The 21,358-nt window shown below is 49.6% G+C and overlaps 2 protein-coding genes, 1 long non-coding RNA gene and 1 pseudogene across 7 annotated transcripts in view; 2 read left to right on the top strand and 2 right to left on the bottom strand.

Annotated features, from left to right (window-relative positions):
- The first annotated feature begins 1,130 nt into the window (after window positions 1-1,130).
- LOC109455759 (kelch repeat and BTB domain-containing protein 2) lies at window positions 1,131-1,919 on the top strand (annotated as a pseudogene).
- A 9,515-nt stretch (window positions 1,920-11,434) lies between these two features.
- Window positions 11,435-14,441, bottom strand: LOC141568874 (uncharacterized). The gene is made up of 2 exons (XR_012492118.1): window positions 14,321-14,441; window positions 11,435-11,619 (listed from the first exon to the last, which is right to left on the bottom strand). It is a non-coding gene; the product is annotated as an uncharacterized LOC141568874 (long non-coding RNA).
- Window positions 11,958-16,184, top strand: GJD3 (gap junction protein delta 3). Its single transcript, XM_019747526.2, has 2 exons — window positions 11,958-12,621; window positions 13,372-16,184. Exon 2 carries the CDS (start codon window positions 13,376-13,378, stop codon window positions 14,231-14,233), a length of 858 nt encoding a protein of 285 aa, XP_019603085.1. The 5' UTR covers window positions 11,958-12,621; window positions 13,372-13,375; the 3' UTR covers window positions 14,234-16,184.
- A 3,070-nt stretch (window positions 16,185-19,254) lies between these two features.
- The window catches only part of RARA (retinoic acid receptor alpha), a 44,002-nt gene continuing 41,898 nt past the window's right edge, over window positions 19,255-21,358 (bottom strand). For all 5 annotated transcript variants that reach the window (XM_019747719.2, XM_019747718.2, XM_019747720.2 and 2 more), the window contains one exon: window positions 19,255-20,811. In XM_019747719.2, coding sequence (XP_019603278.1) covers window positions 20,594-20,811 — 218 coding nt within the window. In that variant the 3' untranslated portion in view covers window positions 19,255-20,593. The remainder of the gene's footprint in view (window positions 20,812-21,358) is intronic.

Raw genomic sequence — 21,358 nt, 5'->3', positions numbered from 1 at the left:
TGGAGAACCCAGCCTGCTACAAACTTCAAAGTCCACTTTAGTGCCCAAAGAGCCCAGGATGGGCCTGATAGTGGATACGCCAGCCTCGGTTCTCAATGCTGCAGATAAGTTCACTTTTTTCTTGAGAATCATTCACTTGATTGTCTTTCATTAGAAAGACTAACTTTTCCAATCGCATCCTAAAGATATTAATAGAACACAATCATACCCATCACCAGAGACCAATTTTGAACATGCTGTGTCTTTGCTGGACCAGTTAAAAATTTAACAAAGAGCAGTTCCTCACTGGCACAGTGTTTGCTAGTGAGGACATCAGACTCCCTGGTCACAAGGTGGCTCTTATTTCAGGCCATGTTCATGAGTGAAGTAGTGATAGCAGACACCGTCACACTAGGGGATGGTGTGTCACTCCACGGCCTTAGAGATAAGAGTAACTTACGCACGGTAACTTGGCAATAAATGACAGCAATGTAGAACAGTTTTATGAAACAACACGCTTCCTACAAATAGAAGAGGTATTGCGACAATGTCAAAGATATTTAGCAAAAAATAAGTGTAGAGAATAATTGCATTTTGCCTATCTCTTCAGTTGTGAGGAATTAAAATGCTAAAAGATTGGTGGGCACAAGTTCACTTCTGGGTACCACCAGAATGCTTTCATGCAGCTGCCAGCCGCCTTACAGATAGGTGTTCCCAGTAGTGACAATTTACCTGTGGGAAATGAGGGGACAGTTTGCAAAGCTGCTGAGCTGTGGCTAGAAATCAACCCAGAATCACCTTCACGATATTTCTCAACCACATCAAAGTGAGTGGGTGCTCTGGGGATTGACTAAAGAGATGAAAATTTCCATTAAAGCATCTTATGAAGAGCTTTCTAGTCTTCATTTTTCTGGTTATACAACACCCAGATTAAAAAAAAAAAGTTCTCAGCTGATTTACAGTGCAGCCCACCAGCTGATTTGCATAAGGTCGGACAGTTGTAACTCCTGATAATGACATCTCTAGAGCAGGCAGGCACATTGCTCTGAAAAACACAGGAAGGAGTCTCAAAAAACACCAACTTCCCGTTGCCTTCAGATCTGGAATTACTTTCACTGGTTCAATGCACAGGTAGATTTGCAAAGGCCCTGGTGTTTTCTGTCCGCTTAAAGCCATCTTTGGTTGGCGACGAACACCACAACTATGAACGAGGAGAGAGTGTAGGCAGAGACCTAATCAGAGGACCGCTGACAGGTACAACCCTGAGGAGGATGACAGACAAGCGTGAGCCCGTTGTCCTGTGCTCAGCAGTTATGGTCCACAAGTGTAGTTATGTGACAATAATGAACCTCTTGTACAGTCACTGCCCCAAGTCTGCCACAGTGGCCATGAGGCAGACCAGCTGCAGCCTTTGGTAATAACATTTTGTATTGTACACAGTAGATGGGCCTTCAATAACTATAGCAAATCCAGTGTGAATAAAAGTGAGTGGGAAATGGTGGCCACTATTCCTGCTAAGTGATACTCTGACCTTCATGTTAGAGCTGTTGTGATCTCAGAGTCTGTTTTCATGCAAGAAACCCACTTGAAAGAGAGAACCAAAGATGTCACTTATCAATATGATCTGGAATTAACTGGAACATATACTGTGGTTATTGGGAAGAGATTTTTGATGCACCATGGGGAAACTATTGATCCTGCCTTGAAGAATCTCCCTGGAAACCACTAATGTATCGTTTCTTGCCAGATGGAACACAGGAGTTGGAACTGGATGAAGAACCAGTTGCATTGCCACCTATATGGCTATAGAATTCAGGGAGTGCGTATCCAAATTACGTGCTTTGTAACTGTCTTTGCTAAACAAGGACAGGAGGCGATAAATATGAAAAGGCTAAAAGTGACAACATAAACAAATACTTTTAATAAATTCCAAAGACGAAAGTTTCCTATACAATGGAGAGCTCTGGCAGACACCACCTTAACTATGTGATCAAATATAGCACACCAATAATGAAACAAAACAACATGCTCCTGATGTGGTGTCACAGGAAAAAACACTTAACATGAACCTAACCATACGCGAACAATCAGACAAACTGAATTATAAAACAAATTCCCACTGAAAAGGGTGAGCTTGGGCTGACAAGACACACAGGGCTCAACCACAAGAAAAGCGTCAACCTGGTTCCAAATCTCAGTCTTGATTCTAACCCTGAATCTCAGTCTTGATATTTTTAATTTAGAAATTCTCAGTCCACCTGACATGATTAAACTGCTCTGAGTTGGGTAGATGACTCTACAACCTTGAAGGTAAAGACAGAAATACAGAAATGATGAAGCAATTGAACCAACAGCATTTATAATTTTGTGTTAAATTTAAGAACAGTTTCATAATCATTCAGGATAATGTGTTTGTATTACATATTTTGAATGTCCCTAATGTTTAAGAGAATTGGACATTAGGGAATCTGACAGATTAGCATTATAATTTTGATTTAAATTTACTTTTAGATGTGATTTTAATTGAAAAGTTTTAACACTTTTGATCAAATTTGTAAACACTTGTAAAATTGGAAAGAACTTGAATTACTGCATTTGTATATTTGGTTTATTAGGATTATAGGAGTTGTTTTAATGCATACAAAGATATTACTTGTTAGGACTGAAAGTCCATCAGGCATTGGAAATGTTTGAAAATTTAATTAATCAGGTTTGTAATTACTGTTCATAACTTAAGCAAATTTAGCTTCTCAAAATTGTGAGATAATTGAATAGTAATTAAAGAACAAGTGAAAGTGATTATTCTTATTTTTATACTCAAAGTATTAAGTGTATAAATAGAATACCAAAATGTGTAAGTTGCACTTGAAGGCTTAAAAGGAAAAAGTTACTTTTTAAATTTAAAATTTTAAGAAACAGAATATAAATTCAAACCCAAGGGTATTGATTTTGGGCACAAAATCCCCCTTCACACATCAAACTCAGATTGATAGGAGCACGCCAAATTATTTCATAAAAAATGGGAAAGAGGCACGTGGTAAAGGAGTCAGGGTGACCAATGTGGAGTGGATGAGCACAGAGAGTGAAAGAACAGGGCAAGGAAAGAAGCTTTCCCAGAGAGATGGAGAGAGAGATGTGTAATGATGACTTAGAGAAAGTCTCACTTTCTCATCACCTCCTCAAAAGAATTTCGGTACAGACTAACATTACTTTTTCCTTCTTAAAGCAACTTTATTGAGGTAAATTTACATACATAAAACATATCTATTCTAAGTGTATAGACTAACGACTTTTGACAAATGTGCACTCCTGCATGACCATCACAATCAAGACAAAAAAATATTTCCATCATCCCAAAAAGTTCTTACGTGTCTCTTTAACCCCAACCCCAGATAAACATTATCTGACTCCTACCATTATAGGTCAGCTTTACCTAGAACTTCATATACCGTGTTTCCCCAAAAATAAGACCTAGCTAGACAATCAGCTCTAATGCATCTTTTGGAGCAAAAATTAATATAAGACTTGGTCTTATATTACTATAAGCTGATTGTCTGGCTAGGTCTTATTTTCAGGGAAACATGGTAAATGGAATCATACAGTATGCATGCTTTTGTGTCAGGCTCGTTCCATTAGGCAAAATGTTTTTGAAATTCATCCATGTTGAGGAGACCCAAGATAGTGAAGTAGATAAACACTGTGCCTGCTTCCTTCTGTGAACACATTAAGATTATAACTAAATTATAGAACAATCAACCTATACAACAGCCAACCTGAAGTCTGGCTGAACAGAAGTTATGTAACTAAGGATATAAAGAAGCCACATCGAGACTTGTAGGAGGGGTGGAGATGTGAAATGGGCTGGTCCCAAACCTCCACGTAGTGGATGAATATTGGGAGGGTACCTTGGCGGCGTAGGTTCCCCCCAGAGGAGTGAAGGACCCCAGCGAGGCTCCCCAGCCCGGAGTACTGGTTCCAGAAAGAGGAGCCCCCACAACATCTGGCTGTGAAAAACAGTGGGGATTCCAACCATCCAGGTGAGACGGAAGGTGGCGGGAAACCCAGACATCCTCTTAAACAGCACGCTCACAGACTCGCACGCAGGCACTCACCTTGGTCTCCAGCGGAGGGACAGTGACTCAGGGGATGTCAGAGGCATACAGGGAGCAGACTGAGGTGTGTGGCTTTGAGGCCAGAGCTGGAGGACAGTCCCATTTTCTCCCTAAGGGGCTTTCTTATGCAGCCGGCAGGCAGCCACCAGGGAGCCGCCATCTTTAACATGTTGAACCTGCCCCCTTCGCTTACGGCCAAATCTGAATCTGATTGGTCTGATGAGCTCCAGGGCTCTGCACTACTGACTCACTGGGACCCGGCCCCACCCAACTCCCCCAAAGCCAAAGGCACTTTCTCAGGGAACAGCCAGCCCCACCCACATTGCACTCTTTCTTGGAAAACTATCAGAGTTCACGAGCCCCTGGCAGGCAATGACTGGCCTCGGTGTGCTCTGAGACTTTTCCTGAGTAGCTCCAGGCTCAGCACTGACACCAAATCAGAATCTACATTAACCTGGTGACCACAACTCTTCCCACTATAGTGACTCCCTGAGACCCTGCCTCATCCAATTTGCATACCACAAGAGGCTTTATCAGCGGCTGAACTTTAAGGGAGCCAGCAGGTGGCAGCAGGACTCGGGGTGTCCGGGCTTTTTGCGGAGCTACCCCAGGCCCAGTACTGGTGGTAGCGGTCATCGGTTCACGGTGTGGCCTCTCCCATGTGCCTCCAGGTTTAGCACAGGTGGCAAAAAACCATGGCTCACTTTGTAGCTCCTACCAGGTAGTCCCCGCCCGGTCACACGCAGTGGGTGACCTAAGCCTGCACCAGATACCCTCCTAAAAAGCCCCAGAACCAACATACCTGGAGGTTGGCTTCAGACCACAGCAGAGCACTGCCCAATTAGCCCCTCAAGTGCATACACAAAGCGTGGTCTCAACAGGCACCAGAGCCTCTTGGGGTGAATCCCACTCAGTGGGGTAAGTCCCCTGCACAGCAGCCCATTAGCTGTGGATGTGGCCAAACCTCACAGCCAGTCAATCTGAGGGCCAATGCTACCCACTGATGTGCCAATAGCAACAAGGCTCAACTGTAACAGGAAAGCACACACAACCCATGCAAGGGACACTCTGGAGCACCCAGAGCAGGTGACCAGGAAGACTGTGCCAGGGCCCCACAGGGCACCTACTACAAACATAAGGCCACCCGGTCAAGACTGGGAGACATAGCAGATCTACCTCATACACAGAAACAACACAGAGAGACAGCCAAAATGAGGAAACAAAGAAATACGTCCCAAATAAATAAACGAGAAAAGTCCAGAAAAAGAACTAAACGAAATGCAGGCAAGCACACTACCAGAGACATAATTCAAAACAATGGTTATAAGGATGCTCAAAGAACTCAGTGAGAACTTCAACAAAGAGATAGCAAGCATAAAAAAGGACATAGAAACTATAAAAAAGAACCAGTAAGAAGTGAAGAATACAAAAAAAAAAAGTGAAGAATACAATAACTGAAATGAAGAATGCACTAGAAGGAATCACCAGCAGACTAGATGAAGCAGAGGATCAAATCAGCGATTTGGAGGACAGGGTAACAGAAAACACCCAATCAGAACAACAAAAAAGAATCCAAAAAAATGAAGATAGTTTAAGAGACCTCTGGGACAACATCAAGCGTAACAATATTTGCATCATGAAGTACCAGAAGGAGAAGAGAGAAAGCAAGAGATTGAGATTGAAGAAATAATGACTGAAAGCTTTCCTAACCTGGAGAAGGAAATAAACATACAAGCTCAGAAATCACAGAGTCCCAAACAAGATGAACCCAAACAGGCCCACACTTAGACACATTACAATTAAAATGGCAAAGGTTAAAGACAAAGAGAGAATCCTAAAATGAGGAAGAGAAAGACAACTAGTTACTTATAAGGGAACTCCCATAAGATTGTCAGCTGATTTCTCAACAGAAACTTTGCAGGCCAGAAGGGATTGTCACAAAATATTCAATGTGATGAAGAGCAAGGACCTACAACAAGGACTACTCTACCCAGCAAGGCTATCATTTAAAATTGAAGGACAGATGAAGAGCTTCCTAGACAAAGAAAAGCTAAAGGAGTTCATCACCACCAAACCAGTATTACAAGAAATGTTAGAGGGACTTCTTTAAGACAGGGGGAAAAAAAGATCAAAATTATGAATAAAAAAATGGCAATAGCTACATATCTATCAACAATTACTTTCAATGTAAATAGATTAAATGTTCCAATCAAAAGACATAGGAAGGCTGAATGGATAAGAAAACAAAACCCTTACATATGCTGCCTATAAGAGAATCACGTCAGATTGAAAGACACACACAAAGACGGAAAGTAAAGAGATGGAAAAAGATATTTCATGAAAATGGAAACAAACAAAAACAGCTGGGGTAGCCAGCTTTTTCTAGACTTTAAAACAAAGACTATAACAAGAGACAAAGAAGGACCCAGTAATCCCACTTCTGGGTATGTAACTGGAGAAACCCAAATGCTACCTCGAGGGGATATGTGCATCCACATGTTCATAGCAGCACTGATTACAATGGCCAAGATGTGGAGGCAGCCTGGGTGTCCATTGATGAAAGAATAAAGAGGAGGTGGTACATATATACAATGGAATATTGCTTGGCACTTTGGAAGGAAATGGATTCTTGCCATCTGTGGTGGCATGTATTGTGCTGGGTGAGTATGTCAGACAGAGAAAGACAGATGCAACGTGATTTTGCTTATATGTGGAACCTAAGAACAAAATAAACAAATAAATCAGAAACAAACTCATAGATATAGAGAACATTTTGATGGGAGAGTGGTTGGGAGTGTGGGTGAAAAAAGGGAAAGGGATTAAGAAGTACAAATTGGGCCGGCCCAGTGGCTCAGGCGGTTGGAGCTCCGTGCTCCTAACTCCAAAGGCTGCCGGTTCGATTCCCACATGGGCCAGTGGGCTCTCAACCACAAGGTTGCTGGTTCAATTCCTCAACTCCCGCAAGGGATGGCGGGCTGCACACCCTGCAACTAGCAACAGCAACTGGACCTGGAGCTGAGCTGCGCCCTCCACCACTAAAATTGAAAAGACAAACAACTTGACTTGGAAAAAAGTCCTGGAAGTACACACTGTTCCCCAATAAAGTCCTGTTCCCCTTCCCCAATAAAATCTTTAAAAAAAAAAAAGAAGTACAAATTGGTTGTTACCCAGTAGTCGTGGGCATGTAGGCTCCAGCATAAGAGATACAGTCAATAATATTGTAATAACTATGTATAGTGTCAGATGGGTACTAGGTTTGTTGGGTGATAGATGGGAGGTGGTTGGGGGCAGCGTGAAAAAGGTAAAGGGATTAAGAAGTATAAATTGGTAGTTACAATAGTCATGGGGACGTAAAGTAAAGCACAGGGAATACAGTCAATGATGTGGTAATAACCATGTAGAGTGCCAGGTGGGTACTAGACTAGTCAGGGGAAATCACTTCTTAAATTACATAAATGTCTAACCACTATGCTGTGCCCCTGAAATTAATATAAAATATTAAATGTCAACTGTAATTGAAAAATTAAAGGGGGGGAGGTGAAGAGCAATAAGTGGTCCAATTTTCCAGGTATAAAACAAATGGGGATGTAATGTACAGCATAGGGAATATAGTCAATAATATCGTGACAGAATAGTATGGGTCAGATAGTTGCTGGACTTACCATGGGGATCACTTCTTTAGGTATATGTTGAACAACTATTGTGTACCCCTGAAACTCATATAATATTGTATGTTAGCTAGATTTTTAATAAAAATATTTTTTAAAAGAAAATAAATAAGAACTAAAAAATAAATTCAACCATGTTGTTGCATGTATTAATAGTTCCTTCTTGTTAAATTCCTGAGTATTATTCCATTGTATGAATTGCTTATCTTTTCACCTATTGATGGACATTTGGGTTGTTTCCAGTTTGAGCTTATTATAAATAAAGCTGTTGGGAGCATTAGACGGCAAATGTTTTTTATAGACATATTTTTTCATTTCTCTTGGGTAACATACCTGGACGTGGAATTGTTGGGTCATTTAAGTATTTGTTTTCCTTTATAAGGAACTGGGAGAGTTTTTTCAAAGCAATTGTATCATTTTACATTCCCCCTTACATTTTTCCTCAGTACTTTCTGGAGTCAGATTTGTTTCTTTTGAGTAAGAGTATCTTCATTGGCCTCAAGGTGGCCCAATACATCCTGGTGAGTGCAAAGGGATATACCAGTAAATGTTATTTTACCTGGAGGAAAATAAGCCCAATCCATAGGTGCCTTTGTCTTCTGCCTCTAGTAAGTTTCCATGACTTCCGAGGGCCCAGCCAAGGGCAATCCTTTGGACCCAGGAGTATTGCTTTCAGGAAGGGAGTCACTTTGGTCTGCCCATCAACTGATCTTGAGTTAACCTGAACCCACTTCTGCCCCTGGGGTGATGGAGAGAAGGGCAGGGATCTCAGGCTACAGGCAGTGATTGTGGTTGCTTATACAACTTGGCACTTACAAACACGGGCAACCCAGAGCTGCATGAAAGGGGAAAGGGACTTTGAAATATGCCGTTTAATAACTTAGAGCTTTACCCTTCTCCACCCGGATCCCAAAGCAGTTTCTCTCATCTGTCAGTTTATTCTGGGCTTTCGAGGAAAGGAAGAGAGGGATTCCCAAGCCCCTTGGTGGCTCAGATGAGGCCGCCTACAGGGCCCAGCCACTTCAGGCCCAGTTATTGTCCTTACTGAGCAAAGCTGCTACATGCACAACTAGAAATCGGTGAAATGGGGAAAATAGTCCCGGGGAGGGCCTCCCACTAGCAGTAATGACTCCTCTGCTCAAGCCCAGGAAAGAGAGGGTGGCACTGGGCAGAAGTACATGAAGGAAGGCCCAGAGGGGCAGTGCTTTGGAAGGCCCTGGGATGAGGTGACAAGTAAGACTGGGGACGCTTCCCTCTCCCTCAGGAAGAAGCTGCAGAGGAGCAGCTGGATGGGGCAGACGTGGGGGGAACTGAGTCTCTGACTCCCCAAGCCAGTGTAAAGGGCCAATACCTGAAGCAGATTTGTGACAATTAAGTCTAAATTCTCCTCCTTTCCACTATGGTGCAAGGCCACCATATATAAATGAAGACTACATTTCCCAGCCTTGCTTGCGGAAGGCCGTCCTGGCCAATGATACGAAAGCAGGTTGGTCACGTGGCAGCTTCCCGGGACTTTTCTAAGAGAGATGCCGTTGCATGTATTTCTCCCGCCCTCATCCTTTTCTCCATCCCCTGCTTGAATAGGAATGAATCTGTGGCTCATGGAGGACGAGAGCCACACCTAGTGAGGAGTTTGGGAGGAGCCTGTGCCCCTGAGGACTTTGGGGCGCAGAGATGCTCCACCAGCCCTGAATAGACCACCGCATTCCTCCTTTGATGTGAAAGAGAAACAAGCTTCTGTCTTGTTTATGCCACTGTTTAGTATGTTTGCTGTTACAGCCAAACCTAGTCTTAAATAATTATAGAGCCAAACCTGTCCCAGTTAAGGCTGAGGGCCAGGGAAGACGAGAGAGGGGCAGGGGTGACCAGTGAACAGAAGGTGGCGGTCCTATCTGATTTTCAGGCCTGGAAGAGTTTGAAGAGTCAGAAACTGTGCAGCCAGGTGGGGAAGGGGCTGCAGAGGACTAGGAGAAGTAACCAAGAAGAACCAACCATGCCCACTGCCTCCCACCCCAACCTCTCCTTTCCCACTCAGGCTGAGCTGCGGACAGGAGAATTTTACCATTAATACATTTTGGAGTTTTCATTTCTACCCAGGACTGGACATTCTGATTACCAATCTCAGACTAAATTGGCCACTTTAGTGATCACAAGCTCTACAGGACACCAGAAGAAGCAACTGAGACATGGGACCCACCAGAGTTGTCATCACCTTGGGGCAGAGAAGATCTGCATCCTCCTCAACCTCCTACCCCACTTCATTCATTCATCACACACACAAACACACACGCACATATTTATTGAGCATCTACTATGTGCCAGGAACTGTCCTAGGTGCTGGAAACACAACAGTGAATAAAGCACCAAAAATCCCTTCCCTCATGGAGTTACACGCTAATGGAAGAGATGGATGCTACACGGGATAAATAAGAAAAATTATAAAGTATGTTATGTAGTGATCAGTGCAAAGGAAATAAAGCTGAGAAAGGGGCTAGGAAATAGGGGATTAAATTCCAGTTAGGGTAGCTAGGGAAGGCCTCACTAAAAGGCAACATTCCTGTAGAGACTTTTTTAAATGTTAACAGTGGCACAGGGGAGAGAAAAATACAGTTGTGTCCTAATGATGTCACTTACTGAGTATAAACATGTATGTGACTGCATATGTGGATTCGCGTGCAACAGACATGGGAAGTGGCTCCAGACAGGGTAGGATGAAGTATCTGGGACAGAGACTGAATGTGGACTAGGGCAGGATGGGCCTCTCAGTCCAGCCCCAGACCTCAAGAACAGCCAAGAATGGGGCCACGTGCCGCCAGCCCTGGTTAGCATCAATGACACCTCCTCCCAGGCTGGACAGCATTATCTGGGAAGGAGGATGGGCCCCTGAGATTATAGAGTCTCCTGTGTCTGGCCCGGGGTACAGCACAGGGTGACCATGGGCTCTCCACCTCCCACCCCACCCTATCCCACCACCGCCGCCACTTTCCACTCCCCACAGGCAGATGGGTCTGATGGGGTTTTTCCAGGCTGGGCCAGTGGCCTGACCCAGCAGGGGCCATGGGGACAGGACAGGGATCATTCCTGGAGTCAGGGGAGATGAGGTGTGTCCCCGAGCCCCCATGGCTGGGGGCAGGGGCTGGCGGTCAGGGAGCAGCTTTGCCAGGAGCAAGAGGAGGTTGTGATGGGGAGGTCAGCAGTGGCCCCACCCCACTTCCTGTTTTTGGAATGTGGGGCCCCAGCATGTGCTTCCCTTTGGACCTCATCCAGGGTAGTGTCTCCCCACCCAGTCCCACTCCCAAGGGAACCCTGCACAAAGGTGGAGGGGGTTGACCTAGGGTTTTTCCAGGCTGGGCCCCTGTACCAGTGTGGGTGAAGGGCACATCTCCCACCCTTTCCTGAAATCAGGTCAGGGGATCCCTGTCAGCATGGAAAATCATACAGGCCTCCAAGGCTGAAGGGGAGAAGAAATGTCACAGAGCAGGCGAGTCCTGACATCCTACCCCCTCGGGGAGGGGCAGGTACGGCCCACCTCCAGTGTCTGTGCCCACTAGCCCAGCCAAAGCCCTGGGGATTGTGAGGCTCTGGGACACTACCAGGGAAGGCCCGCCAGGCTAGAGGAAGGACAGTTCCATGACAGGCTTAAAAGTATGAACTTAGAACCAGTCGGGCCAGGCATGAGGACAGACATGCTATTTACTTGCCGTGTGACTGTGAGCAAGTGATTTAGACCCTGTGAGTCTCAGCTTCCCTCCTGCTGGGTCATCAAATCCTCTGAATCGTGTTGATGGGCTCTGCAGAGTACCTGGCCCATAGCAGGTGCACCGTGAGGGAGGGCAATGGTGTGCAGGCTGGGCAGACACCTAGAAAGACAGAGGGGACAAAAAACATCTCAGCCTGAGAGCATCCCCTCCCTAGCTGCTCGGGTCCCCATGGGTCATCCCAACTCTCCTGCCCTATGGGATAGCTTTCCTGCCACCTAGAGCCATAGCAGGTGATTCAATTCAGAGTTTTACGGGGGAAGAGAAGCCTTTCTATTTATTTTTCACATTATAAAAGAACATGCTCATTATGGTAAGTCTGGAAATTACAGAAAAATAGGAAGAAAGAAAAAGCTTTTATGTAACTACCAAAGCTACTAGCCACTCTTGATACCTTAATGTTTTTCCATGTGGGAGATTTTCTGGGCATGTTTTCTTCTGTTCTCTGTAACATGGTTGGGACCTTAGCATTAAGATGTAGAGCCGGAGCTGGAAGGAAACTTGGGGGGTCAGCTGGCCCAGCCTCCTCAGTTAACAAGCCAGGAAACTGGTCCAGAAGAGCTCAGTGACTTGTCCAAGGTCAATAGCAAAGCTGGAACCAGAGCTATTAGGTGTTTGCTGCCTCTTAAAATACCAGTACTCCCAACATCAGTACCAACCCTCCCTCCAGTAGTGAAGACCGCCTTCAGAGAAGATAGCTGATAGCTGATCTAAACCGTCCAGTTTGAGGGAGTATGTCTGGGACTGGCTTCCCTGAGGTTCCCTCAATAAGGGGTGCAGCTCTGGTTAACCCCCTCCCCCACTTCCGGATGGCAGCACAGCTGTGGGATGGGATGGGGTGGAGGTGAGTGAGGGAAGGAAAGGGAGAGCTGGCAGAGCCCAGCAAGGGGCGTGGCCCTGTATCTGTTCCCAAGGGTGGACTCAGACAACAGGGTCACCCTGTCCCTTTAAGAGAGGGGGGAGAGCTAGCCCCTCTCGGCCATCCTGTCCTATCACCCATCCTGGCCAAGTCCGAAAGGGAAAATGAAAGGACCAGGAGGAACAGGTCCCAGCCATCTCCCAAGATTCCTCGCTCAGCTCTAACACCTCAGCTCCAGCCACAGGGTGAGTGGGGCCGGCTGAGGGTCTGGGGGTGTCAGGGGCCTGTGGGGCCTCTGTGTGTGTGTGTGTTGGGGCGGATTTCAGGAGATGGGGGAGACTGGAAGCCCAGGGGTGTCAAGGGTCCGCATTACCCCTCATTGGGGTCCAGCGGCAGGGGACACCTAGGACAGAGGATCTTGACAGAGTTATAAAAGTGGGGACTACTTTTGTGTCACCCTACAACTCTGAGAGGAATTCACTACAGTAAAAAGGACAGAGAAAGAAGGAGGTGGGGTCCCTCTGGGTCTGCTGACTCCCACATCTCCCAGGGGTACCAAGTTGGGCCCGGAGTCCTGGGTTCCAGGCACCACTCTTGCCCATGGAAAGGAGACTTGAGTACATAGGGCCCAGCTGGTTTCTGCTTCTACAAATGCAGCGAGGGACAGCCCTGCTGATCTCCAAGTTCCCTTCCTACAAATTGGGACTCTGGAGAAGCAGGCCCATGGATATCTGGCTAAAGCACCAGATCGCGGCTCCTCCCAAGCACCCACTGACCCCAGGGTGACGGACACCCATAGTTGAGAATTACCTAACCCCTCCTGCCCCCCTTGCTAACTCCTTTGTTCCCACAAAATCCCTGCTAAATAACCCAGACCTAGCTGACCCCCAACTCACCCCAAAGTCAAAGGAGGTCTAACTGACCTCACCCCCATGGGCATGGAGGGGTGGGGGGCGCGGGGCGCAGGCCTCTGACCCCCTGCTCTGCACCCCCAGCGCCATGGGGGAGTGGGCGTTCCTAGGCTCGCTGCTGGACGCCGTGCAGCTGCAGTCGCCGCTCGTGGGACGCCTGTGGCTGGTGGTCATGCTGATCTTCCGCATCCTGGTGCTGGCCACGGTGGGAGGCGCCGTGTTCGAGGATGAGCAGGAAGAATTCGTGTGCAATACGTTGCAGCCGGGCTGTCGCCAGATCTGCTACGACCGCGCCTTCCCGGTCTCCCATTACCGCTTCTGGCTCTTCCACATCCTGCTGCTCTCGGCGCCGCCGGTGCTGTTCGTCATCTACTCCATGCACCAGGCCAGCAAGGAGCCGGGCGGCGCGGCCGCGGAGGCCGGGACGCCGTGCGCGCCCTGCGCCCTGCGCGCCCGCCGCGCGCGCCGCTGCTACCTGTTCAGCGTGGCGATGCGCCTGCTGGCCGAGCTGGCCTTCCTGGTGGGCCAGACGCTGCTCTATGGCTTCCGCGTGGCCCCGCACTTCGCGTGCGCCGGCCCGCCGTGCCCGCACACGGTGGACTGCTTTGTAAGCCGGCCCACGGAGAAGACCATCTTCGTGATCTTCTACTTCGCCGTGGGGCTGCTCTCGGCGCTGCTCAGCGTGGCCGAGCTGGGCCACCTGCTCTGGAAGGGCCGCCTGCGCCAAGCGGCCGAGCGCGACAACCGCTGCAACACAGCGCAAGAGGAGGCGCAGAAGCTGCTCCCGCCGCCGCCGCCGCCGCCAGCCCTGCCCGCTCGGCGCCCCGAGCCCGACTCCTACGCCCCACCCGCCTATGCGCACCGGGCGCCGGCCGGCGACAGCGAGGGCGGCAGCGGCCGCAGCAAGGCGTCACTGGCCACCGTCCGCCAGGACCTGGCCATCTAGAATTGCCTCGGGCGGAGGGTGAGGTCAGAGGCCCTACCCAACCACCCGGACCTTCGCCGCAGAAGCAAGAAATGGCTTGTGCCAGACCTGTTCTCCCGACCACGCAGTGAGGGTGGCCCGCAGGGCAGCCTCCGCTCTTCCTTGGCACTCCCAGCAGAGCGGGGTAGCAGGTCCTAGATGCCATGATCCAGGTGGAACGGAGGCCGGGGCGAGGAGGGGGGGTGTTGAGAGAAAGGGGGCAAGCAGACAGCAGAGCAGAGTAGAAAGTGGAGGTTCAGGTGGTAACCTGGTTCTTTTACTGGGGAAAAACCAACTGTGACAGCAGCATCCCGAGGACCTCCCACATGTGCACATATACAGAGTGGGAGGTAAGGGCGTGCGCACATGTAGAGCCTTTGCGAGCCCTTGGTGTGTGTGCATGCATTTGTATATCCTGTGTGAGGTCTGTGTGCACGCGTGTACACGCATGCACATCCTGTGTAGGCTGTCTTGTGGGCATGTGTATGCCCTGTGTGAGCTCTCTGTGTGTGGCCTTTCTGATATGCGCAGTGTGGGTAGCCAGGATCCAGTGCTGGCAGCAGCCACAATGTCCCCTCCCTACCAGCAAGGGCATCACTGGAACGTCTCCCCTCCTGATGGAGTCCACACAGGAAGGGACGGGAGGAGAGGTGTCCTTCACCCCCCAGGGCAGGCCTCAGCCTGGTAAGGCTTGTGGGACCCATCCACACTTACCACCTGGTGGTCTGGGCTGCATGGCCAGGCCCTCCCTCTCTTGGAGGTAGAGTGGGGGCAGCCAGTGGGATCAAAGGGCAGGATGCTTTTCTCTTCTAACTTCACCCTCCTCCTCCTGCTGCTTTTCCCCTGGATCCATAAACATGATGAAGTCCCTTCCATATGCAGAAAAACCTCTCCATAAATGCTCCTGGCCCTGCATTTCCCTGCAGCCACCACCCTCCTGTCCCCCTCCTATCTCTCCTCTGCCCCCATCTGTCTTCCTCCTTTACCGCCCCAGTAGGGCTACTCTCTGTAAGATCACCCAGGACCTAAGTGACAACCAGGGGCCACCATTTGACTGCACCCGGGACTTCGTCAGACCCTGCAGAGCAGGCTGCCTGATTTTCTCCTATGTCCTTGGCCCTCTCCTCTCTGTCCTCCTTTCCGTCTCTTCCTCAGCGCCCCTGCCTGGACTCCACACAGCAGCCTGTGGGGGCTTTCTAAATAGCCCCCTACTTATGCCCGTGGGGCCTCCCTGTCCTCAGAGTAAGTCCAGCACCTGAATGAGTCTTCTGAAGCCCTGGCCTACCACCCCCCAGGCTCTGCTTCTCCGGCCTCCAGCGCCATTGCTCTGGCTTCCCACGGTGTCTGTGCTCCAATCCACACTGAAGTTTCTCTTCCTACTAAGCAAGTGACCCATTTTGCTTCCAAGTGCTTGAACATGCTGTCTCTGCAGCCACCTTCCCCCCCACCCTGGCTAACACCTACCTGTCTTTTGATCTCACATGGAAAGAAAACAGGTGCCTTCCCTGACAGCCCTCACCCTCCAGTTAGAGCCAGATGCCCAGTGGCACCCAGGCTTCCCCAGGCAGGCACTTCTGCGGGATGGCATCGCTCTCCTCGCTAGCCCGTGGGAGGTGCTTAGTAAGTTTGTGTTGGATGCAGAACGGAAGGTGTTCCTGGGACCCAAGCGCTTATCCACGCTCACCGCATATGCCACTATCTCTCTGATGACAGTTCTGCGTCTGCAGCCTGGACCCCTCCACACAAACTCAGAGCTGGATGTCCAGCTGTTTTCCAGATGTACTCATTCAACGAATATTTGTTGAGCACTTACTGTATGCCAGGCCATTTTCGAGATTAGCACTGTTCCATAGAAATGGGATGTGAGCCACACGTGTAATTTCAAGTTTTCCATTAGCCACATTAAAAAGGAAAAGGAAACAGGTGAAATTAATTTTAGTAATATAGTTTTCTTTAACCCAATATATCGAAAATGTTATTTCAGCACATCATCAATATAAAAAAGTATTAAGGAGATATTTTATATATTTTTTTCTACTAAGTCTTTGAAATCTGGTATGTATTGTGCACTTGGAGCATATCTCAGTTTCGACCAGTCACATGTCAAGAATCAGTTGTCACATGTGGCTGGTGGCTGCTGTGTTGAATAGAGCAGCTCCAGAGTTGGGCTACAGTCATGAGTAAAACCTGGCCTCACAGAGCTTCCATCCTGGCGGGGAAGGCAGACAATAATTTGGAATATACCACCAGGTCACGGTAATAGTAAGAGGAGAGAGAGTGACATCCTCGAGGAGTGACATGAGAACAGAATGTAGCAAGGGGCTAGCCATGAAGCTGTCTCCAAGAAGAACGTTCCAGTTGGAGGGAGTGGTAAGCCCAAAGACCCTGAGTCTCAGGAATGTGCTGTGGGTATTTGAGGCCAGCAACGAGGCCAGTGAGTTGGAGTGGAGTGAGGGACAGAAAAGGGGGAGGATCACCAGCACCCCAAATGCAATTTCCCCTTCCTTCATTCTCCTCTCAGTTGCTGGCATCTCCATCTGCCCAGAACGCCTCCACCTCTTGCTGCCACAGCCTGTCCTCTGCCCGTCTTCCACATCCTGTCAATCACCTGGTCCGCCCGTTTTATCACCTAAACATTCCTCGCCTTGTCCACTCTTCTTCACCCCTTCAGAAGCTGCCCAGGGTCAGCCCCATCACTGGTGGCCTAGAGTGTTCCCACAGCCTCTGCTCTCGCCCCCTGCAATTCCAATATCTGAACCCCTCCCTCGCTGCCTTAGGATCCTTCACTCCTATCACCATCAAGATGAAGTCCAGCTCCTGAACTGGTCTTGACCTGAGCCCATCCCAGTCTCTACAGCCTCTCCTCTTCCACCATTCTAACCAAAAACTGAAATGGTTAAAACACCGAGGTGGTGACAGTTTTGATCACGTGAAGCTATTTATCACTTCTGCATCTCACCTGGCTAACTCTTGACCTTAGAGATTTAGCTGGGAAGAGGCACCTCTTCCAGGAAGCCTTCCGAAACCTGTCCCAGGCATGGTTCAATTCCTCTTCCCTGGACTCCCAAGGTCCATGCAATACCCCGTTGCTGCCCTCCCCAAGTTGTATCCCAGTCGCCATCCTTGGTCAGTCTCCCGGGTGAAAGACAGGGCCTGATGCCTTGCAAAGCACACGTTAGTCCTGGATGACCAGACGCTACTGCAGTGGTTCTCAAGTCGGGGTGATTTTGCCCCCCAGCAGATATTTGACAGTGTCTGAAGACATAACTGGTGGTCACGGATGAGGGGAATGTGTAACTAGCTTCTAGTGAGCAGAGGCCTGGGACCTGCTATATATCCTACAATGCACAAGACGATGGCCTCTCTCTCAACAAAGAATTCCTGGGCCCAAAATGTCACTTGTGCCATGGTTGAGAAACTGCTCTCAGCAATGAACTGTGAACCACTGTGGGCAATCTCAAGCCCTGAAGGGTCCCAACAGCAAAGTTACTACCCCAAGGGGGGCACTTTGTAAATGTAGGAGCCACTACTCTAGTTGTCACATGAGGGGGGACCCTGTTGGCATTTAGTGGACAGGGACTAGGAATGCCAAGAGGTCCACCCATAATAAAGAATTGTCGTGCTGACTTAAGAATGACCCGCTGGACATTTACCTAGTGAAAAAGCTCTTTATAATTTACCTGAGCCCAAAACCTGACTCTGTTTTCACATGTAAACCATTAAGGGTTTTGTTTGGGAATTTTTTTTGCATGGGTTTATTATACATTGTCAATTTTTATTTCAACATTCACCCATACTCTTTAACTTTTCTACACTTCATGTACAGCATGGCTTCTGACCTTCTTTTAAATTCAAATGTGTTCATTAAAAATAGAAGCAAGCTGGGGACTACGTTGTATTTCTGCCATGTGGTTGTGCCCAAGCATTTACATATTGAAATTCATAGTACTTTCCTTTCATTTCTCCTTTACAATACAATGTGATAGCATAGTGTGTAAGTATGTTATGTTAAATTTCATTTCAGATTCATAAAGAATGTGTGAGAAAATATTTATTAGAAGAGAGCCTCTGTCTGCTCGCGCACTCGTCTGGGCCAGGTGAGATAAACGAGGAACTGCTGCCACCTGGTGGCTGAAGTAGAAATGGCATGGAGTAGTAGAAATGAAATCCCAATGGAAGAAACCCCTTCCTGCCTAGGAATCTCTTCCTGCCCAGCCCTTCCCAAACACAGCCTCGGTGCTTGACGCTTCTTCTGGGGCTTCAGAATTCACAAAAGAGCCCTAGCTAAGAGGTGGGAGACCTCAGTACTGGTTCCCCATCTGCCACTAACTTGCTGTGTGACCTTGGACAAGGGCACTGCATTCTCTGGGCCTTGATGCGTAGTGTTAAGGAGTGGGCAAAATTGGTTTCTAAGGACCCTAGACAGCTGCCATACTCAAACCTCTCAACCAGGAACATCCAGGTTCTTCTGCAGTCTGTCCTCTGTGCCTCCTGCCATGGAGTGACCTTAAGGGTGGTCAGGGGAGGGCAGGGTCGTCCCTCTTGGAGGCAGAAGGATGATGGGCTGGCCTCCTAAGCTTCCATCCCAATTCCATGTTCTTGTAATGTGGCCATGAGCCCCTGACCCAGGCCCCCATGCCAACTGCCACTCCTGCCCTGAAGGTCAAGTCTGTGGTCCCTCCAAAAATAGAACTTCTCTGCTATTAAATGACCCTCAGATCCAACCTCTGGCTTCTCAAAGGCTAGGAACTCTTGAGAGCAGGGCTGGCTTCTTCCCTCAGACCGGATTCCCTGGAGGTAGGGGCCGTCTCTCCTCCCTCCCTTCCCCACCTCCAGACTGGAGCTCCCTCCTAGACCAAGGGCTTCCCAAGGGCAGACCTGTCTCCTGCAACAGGGTCTCCAAAGACCCCAGCACAAGGCAGCCCTCAGTGCTCATAACTGACCCCCCATCCCCTACCCAGACACTGCGAGAAGGCGGTGAAGCAGCAAGGCTGAGGCATGTGTAGAATAAATATAACTTTATTCTTTATCCAGTAGATCTCAGTGGAAAGTCCAACAGTAACAGGTGCACCAGCGGGCTCTGGGGGGATGAGACCCCAACCCCGGGGCAAGTGGGGCAGGGCAGAGCCAGCTCCCCCAGTCCTGGGGGTGCAGGGGATCAGGGGAAGGGACCCCCTGTAGGCCCGTCCTGCGGGGCAAGAAGGGGGCAGAGGTGTAGGGTGGGTGGTGGGGGGCAGGTCAGAGAAATGGAGGAACTCAGGCCAAGCGTGTATTGGCCTTTCTGGTGTGTGTGTGTGTGTCTGTCTGGGGCCCTGTGGGTGGTGCTGGTGGCTGTGAGGCTGGAGGGCAGGGACAGCTCAGACCCTTGGCCAGCGCCTTCACAGTGGGGGCCGGAGGGCTGAGATCACGTGGGCCCTGCCACGGGGAAGCTCAGCCAAGGACAGAGCTGAGACACACACTTGTATGGTCTGAGGGGCCCCCCTTGCTTTGCTCTGACCTCTCGTGGTGGGCTCCCTCCTTCCAGGGGCTACCTGGCACTGTAACACCTAGTGGTTAGGCAAAGGGAGAAGAGGGGCTAGCTGCTTCCCCAGCACGGAGGAGGGGAGGGCAGGCCTCAGAAAGTTAGAACTTCACAGTTTTAAAGAGAAAACTGAGGAGAAAAAGGCTGGGGGGGGAAGAGGGCCAGGGGGACACAGGGACATGGAGAGAGAGTGGGAGCCCCTTTGAGCCACTGCCCTCCCCCAGGACCCACCCCCTCCAGCTCTGGATCCAGCTCCCCCCAATACACAGCACAGATTCCTTCAGCATAAATGTGCTTAAAATGAAAATTCTTATTAAAAAAATCAAAACCAAAAAAAAATTAAAATAAAAACAAAACCAGCGAGAATACCTGGGGGTTGGTAATGCAGGGTATGTACAGGGGGAACCCCCCCACCCCTGGCCCACCCCCTCTGTCACCAACCGAGGCAAGGGGGGGGTCCCCAACCGGGGGGCAATGGCTTGCAAGTTCTGAGGATGGGGGAGCCAGGTCCTGGCGTTTGCTGGTGATGATGTGGCAAGGTGGGCAGAGGGGTCTCTTGATGAACACAAGGCCCCCAGGCCCCATCCCGAGGCCCAGGACCAGGGGTCCTCATGCAGTTCATGACCTTGCCCCTGACGTCAGCCCAGGCTGCAGGAGTGGCAGTCCACAGCACCCAGGCCTCTGTCCAGACTCGCCACCTCCTCCCTGTCCCAGGAAGGGAGGACAGGTAGGGGGAAGGGCTGGCTGGGGTCACATGGTTGGTAGAAAGGCAGAGAAAAGCCAGGCGAGGGGCGAGGGCTGTGTCCACGGGGCACAGGCGGTCACGGGGAGTGAGTGGCCGGGCTGCTTCTGTTTGAGCTGGGGCTGAGGCTGGGGCTACAGCTGCCGGGCGGGGGGGCCAGGCCACCGCTGTCCCGCCCCCCACCCCCCGGCTGTCCACTCAGAGTGTCCAGGCCCTCTGAGTTCTCCAGCATTTCCTGGATGAGAGGTGGCATGGAGCCTGGGATCTCCATCTTCAGCGTGATCACCCGCTCCGCCCCTGCAGAAGAAGACGGGCGCAAGTCAGCACACGCACGCCCGATGCCCCCAGTCCAGCAAGGTCTGCAAGCAAGAGTGGCTGCAGGAGGGAGGGCGCTGCGGGCAGAAGCATCAGTACCGCGAACACAGCATCCATGGCACTGAACTGGGGCTCAGCTCTTTGACACCACCCAGCTCTCTTAAGTCCCCAAATCCAAGGGGCAGCAGGGAAAGTGGTTCTGAACTTGGGCTCTGGGGTCAGACCGCCTGGTTTGACTCTGGACCCCTCATATGTGTTGTGTGTTACGGCTTCTCCTGCCGACACCTCAAAACAACTACCCACCATCATGATCCCACTCCTCAGATGGGAAACTGATTCAGAGCTGTTAAGTGACCTGCTCAAGGACACACACCTGCACCATCTGGTTCCAGAGCCATACGCTTAACCACTATGCAAACGTGACACTGCCACCCTAGAGCTCACAGGCAGGTCACCTGGGCATGCTGGGGTCTCTGGGGGACCTTGGCCTACACACAGATGGGGATAGGCTGGGTCCTGATGAATGGGG

Source organism: Rhinolophus sinicus, linkage group LG15 (assembly GCF_036562045.2).
Source record: "Rhinolophus sinicus isolate RSC01 linkage group LG15, ASM3656204v1, whole genome shotgun sequence".
NCBI classification, from domain to species: Eukaryota; Metazoa; Chordata; class Mammalia; order Chiroptera; family Rhinolophidae; genus Rhinolophus; species Rhinolophus sinicus.
The sequence above is the reverse complement of the archived record's forward strand: the minus strand, read 5'-3'. Positions and strand labels throughout refer to the sequence as shown.